General features: G+C 41.1%; 1 protein-coding gene across 1 annotated transcript; it reads right to left on the bottom strand.

The window, feature by feature from the left end:
• Positions 1-216: 216 nt before the first annotated feature.
• NEHOM01_2522 (actin-like protein 6B) lies at positions 217-1,332 on the bottom strand (the record flags this gene model as incomplete). Its single annotated transcript, XM_051491398.1, has 1 exon — positions 217-1,332. One exon carries the CDS (start codon positions 1,330-1,332, stop codon positions 217-219), a length of 1,116 nt encoding a protein of 371 aa, XP_051347358.1.
• Positions 1,333-1,739: the final 407 nt, after the last annotated feature.

The raw sequence follows: 1,739 nt of genomic DNA, 5'->3' as shown, positions 1-1,739 counted from the left end.
AGTATGTACTGCTGTTAACAATAAACTGTTGGCCAGTAATTCAATAGATTTGATATGATAAGATACTAAGTAAATACAAAAGTTAATTGTCGTGTTCGGGTTTATTTACCTATTAGCATAGTATTCCGGTAGGCCATGCACTAATCTCCTTCAATCTAAGCTTAAAATACTTGTCCTGCCAAAGCCATACTATACTAAGCCCAACTTAACTGGAACCTACCGGACCCATTCAGACCGTTTTCTGTCCAGAGCCGAAAGTCCGCACTCTGAGTAGTCACTCTTAGTTATCATTAACGTACTAGCCGCTCCTAATGATCCTAAAATTGAGCCACCAAAGAAAGTCGCAAACTCACGGCGGTCATTGCATACTTTAACACGTGTATTTGGGAACATCTTCATTAGCTCGGATTGAAGTCGCTCAGTTATACCCGGTACAAGTGATCCACCGCCTGAAAGCATTACATTGCCCAATAACATATCGTAATACTCCAAATCAACCGATTCCATCACTGTTTTAACCATCTCCAGTAAGCCCATCGATCCAACTGTGCCGCTCATTTGCTTAGTTGGATCAAGTCGTTCCAGAGTGTAGTTCTCGGATTTGAAGAGTTTCTCGGGAATTTCATTGCGCTCAGAAAAGATTCGCGTAGTAAACCCAGTAGCGAATTCGTAGTACTTGGGCTGGCAATGGCCTAAAAACGAAACAGATTCCTTGAAACATCGGGCTACGTTCATTTCCTGTCCATATTTTTGATTTTCAGATAGACCGGTATAGTAGGCCTTTTCTGTATAAGTGGGTAGTTGTTCCAGAGCAACACGTTCTTTGGCTTGAATAGCTGCTTGTGGTAGTAGTAGGTTTGTTTTTAACTCATCGGATTTGCGTTGCAGACACTTTCTGGTTACTTCCGTTAGAAAATGACCACCACAACTGCTTCTAAGTCCACCACTTAAGCAGTACCCTTCAATCATGGGAATAACTTGTGTACTACTGCCATTCAATCTTATCATCAACCCAGCACTCTTGCCATAACTAAAACAATCAGCTACGGCGCCGTTAATGAAAAGAACACCAGAACAGAGTGAAGACTCCATAAGATGAGAAAAGGTCTTTCTTCTCTGCTCAGTATGAATAAAAGGATCATCAATGTTTATCAAAGAAACATCAGCTGGTTCAGTAGTTATCTCGTTAAGTACTTGGGCCAAACAGTCGTCATAATTCTGACCTTCTCGTCTCTTATAAATCGAGGGGAGTTCGACGCCTGAATATCCGGCTTTGCATGTTTCATATCCGATATCAGTAATATGCACTGTATTCTCTCCGACTGTATGCATTTCGAAATCTTAAAGAAAGTTTTAGTGGGTTTATTATAGATTAACTTGGTCTGGTGAGTAATGGGGGTTTAGAAAAGGTTTAGATAGTGAATGGGTGATGATTAGGATGTTTTTGGGTGGGTTGTTGTTATTTTTAATTGGGTTAGTGGAGAGTTGATATTGAGTTAGTCTTGAGTGAATCTGGTAACTGCCAAAAAAGAATATCAGAGGTATTGAGGCCGGCATAGATAGTGGTTGGAGTAGGGAGGATGGTCCGGATAAGTGTGTGAGTGGATATATTGAATTGAGGTTCTAAATAAAGAAGGGGGTTGTTGTTAGTATTAGTATTGGTAGTGGTTGGGGTGGTAGTGGTGGTATTAGTTGGGTTGATGGTGGTTGTAATGGGGGGAAGTTCGTGGCAGGAGAGA

The sequence above is a fragment of the Nematocida homosporus genome (assembly GCF_024244095.1).
Source record: "Nematocida homosporus strain JUm1504 chromosome Unknown 4385, whole genome shotgun sequence".
NCBI lineage: Eukaryota > Fungi > Microsporidia > Nematocida > Nematocida homosporus.
Note: the sequence above shows the minus strand (reverse complement) of the source record. Positions and strands in the feature narration are given on the sequence as shown.